At 37.9% G+C, this 2,597-nt stretch overlaps 1 protein-coding gene across 2 annotated transcripts in view; it reads left to right on the top strand.

Annotated features, from left to right (window-relative positions):
* micu2 (mitochondrial calcium uptake 2) overlaps positions 1 to 2,597 on the top strand; it is a 452,381-nt gene that overhangs the window by 242,047 nt on the left and 207,737 nt on the right. For both annotated transcript variants that reach the window (XM_043691938.1, XM_043691937.1), the window contains exon 3: positions 1,774 to 1,794. In XM_043691938.1, the coding sequence (XP_043547873.1) occupies positions 1,774 to 1,794 (21 nt within the window). The remainder of the gene's footprint in view (positions 1 to 1,773; positions 1,795 to 2,597) is intronic.

Genomic DNA, 2,597 nt, shown 5'->3' with positions numbered 1-2,597 from the left:
TCCCGACCTCTCCGCCCCCACCCCCGTCTGACCTATCACCCTCACCTTGACCTCTTTCCACCTATCACATTTCCGACGCCCCTCCCCCAAGTCCCTCCTCCCTATCTTTTATCTTAGCCTGCTGGACCAACTTTCCTCATTCCTGAAGAAGGGCTAATGCCTGAAACGTCGATTCTCCTGTTCCCTAGATGCTGCCTGACCTGCTGCGCTTTTCCAGCAACACATTTCCATCTCTAATTCCAGCCTGTTGTGTGTCTGCCTTCACTTCTACCGTTAGAGGCTATGGTTTTATTTGCCTGTGCTCCACACACAGTAATTGACTCCCTAAATCCTCTGCTCTTCAATCTTTAAAACTTGTTGTTTTTGGCATTTACAAATGTCAGTCGAGTGTTCATGCCTATGACTGCCTGTTAAAGACATAAGGGAGCAGTTTTTTATTGTAGCAGTAAGTGTAACTTGAATGTTGTATTCACAAACTGGTCATATTTTACTTTCAATTTTGCATGTGTTTCAAAGTGAAATGTTGGCAGTTGATCTGTTTAACTAACTTGGCTGTTAGATTGGTTTGCATTATTAGAACCATTGATTGTTCTCTTAGAGATGCATTTGAAACATGATGCCCAAGGTAATTCTGGATTTTGTTGAACGTTCTTTTATTTGTAACTTTGCCAGTTCAGTCATATTTATTTTAATATTGTTTTGGATGAGCAGCCATCTATATTTTCTCGAAATGTTAACAAAAAATAACTATTATAAATTTCTTGGTTTGAAGAATTCTAAGAAACTAGAGAGAAAATACTCCTCATGAATCGATTGCTTTAACCTTCATTTGTGTTTTGTTAGCCATAGTTTTTAATAGATTTCAACATTTATTCAACAGACATGGCATTAGACTTTAAATAAAAGTTCAATAAATACCCTAGCTGATAAAACCTTAACTGATACCATATCACTATTCATTTAATACAGAGATTGACGCTAAATCCTGAAAGTTCCAAGTTTCTCGCGATAGCTACATAGCGTGTACTGATTGGAACCATGTGGATCTCATTGACTGTGATCCTTGATTGGGGTTGTTAACCTGGGCCGATCAGGGAACCCTGGCTAACAGATAAAAACTGAGGATTCAGAAAGTCTCCTGACTTCAGGGACTGACTCGGAGCTGGCTGGTCATAGCCAGTGTACTCTGCACATCTAAATAAAGGGTGACTTAGTGATTGTATGTTGGCCTCTGTGCAGTTATTTCACGATCAAATAAATGCATTCTCTTCTAATTTTCATATTTACAATCTGAAATTTCTGTACTTTGTTTCACGCATGAATTAATTTTCTGGTGAAATTCGATAAAATGCAGGTAAATTTATGACATCTCATTGCAAAAAACAGTAAAATAATTATAGTTTCATAAACATGTATACAATATTCAGTTGGGTAGTCTGCATTCATCTTTCTCTTTCCATTCAGCCAATTTCACCAGATCATTCATTTGCCTTCAATTTCAGAGAGTTGAGTTTTGGTTAACTTTCTCTTCTGAGGGGCTTTATCAGATAGCTGGAACAGGTTCATGTAAATAACATCCAATGCACACTCCTCCCAAAACAAAAGGATTTGGTAAAATAATAGATTTATCTTTTGAACCAAGGACATTTAATGTATTAGCTGTAAGTAGGAATAAGTATCTGGTTATTTGATCCATACTCAGATCTAAAATCATTTTTTAATGTTTTTAGAAGTGCTTGCTGATGTAATGTTGTTCTGTTTTGTTTTTTTTAGGTGGTGACAATGTCCTTTCAGGTGAGCTGCATTTGTGTATTGAAAAATTGTAGCAAGACTGAAACAAAAGAAAGTGTAGTTAGTTTGTGTTCAACAATGAGCTTACGGGTGCATTAGATGGCTGAGATACATATCAGCTGTCAGGGGAATCTGGTTGATGCAGTCACTTGCAATACTGTCTTTTTATTTTTTAAGACAACATCCATCAAATATCAAATATGGAAACATAGAGAGAGTTTGAGGAATTTAGTTCAATTTGCAAAAGGGATCCTGACACAAACCTAATTTCAGATTTGGCACAATTATATTATTCCATCCATTTGGTGAAATCATGAACAAGGATAGATCATGAATAAAAATTGTGCAACAAAGGGCGATAGCCTGAGATTTGAGTGAAGATATCTCATCAGGGAAGGCAGAAGGAGAAATTAATTTCACTGTCCTGTGCAATATATAGTTTGAATGCTTCTTATTCTTGCAATTCTGAACGGAGATTACAGAGAGTTAAGCAGAAATTTTAAAAAGTAGGTCCTCAAGGGTAGTAATATCTGGATTACTCCCAGTGCTATGAGCTAGTGGGGGCAGGAATAGGAGGATAGACCAGATGAATGCATGGCTGAGGAGCTGGTGTATGGGAGAAGGATTCACATTTTTGGATCATTGAATCTCTTTTGGGGTAGAAGTGACCTGTACAAGAAGGACGGATTGCACCTAAATTGGAAGGGGACTAATATACTGGCAGGGAAATTTGCTAGAACTGCTCGGGAGGATTTAAACTAGTAAGGTGGGGGAGTGGGACCCAGGGAGATAGTGAGGAAAGAGAT

This window comes from Chiloscyllium plagiosum, chromosome 6 (assembly GCF_004010195.1).
Source record: "Chiloscyllium plagiosum isolate BGI_BamShark_2017 chromosome 6, ASM401019v2, whole genome shotgun sequence".
Lineage (NCBI taxonomy): Eukaryota > Metazoa > Chordata > Chondrichthyes > Orectolobiformes > Hemiscylliidae > Chiloscyllium > Chiloscyllium plagiosum.
This window is presented reverse-complemented; position numbering and strand designations above follow the sequence as displayed.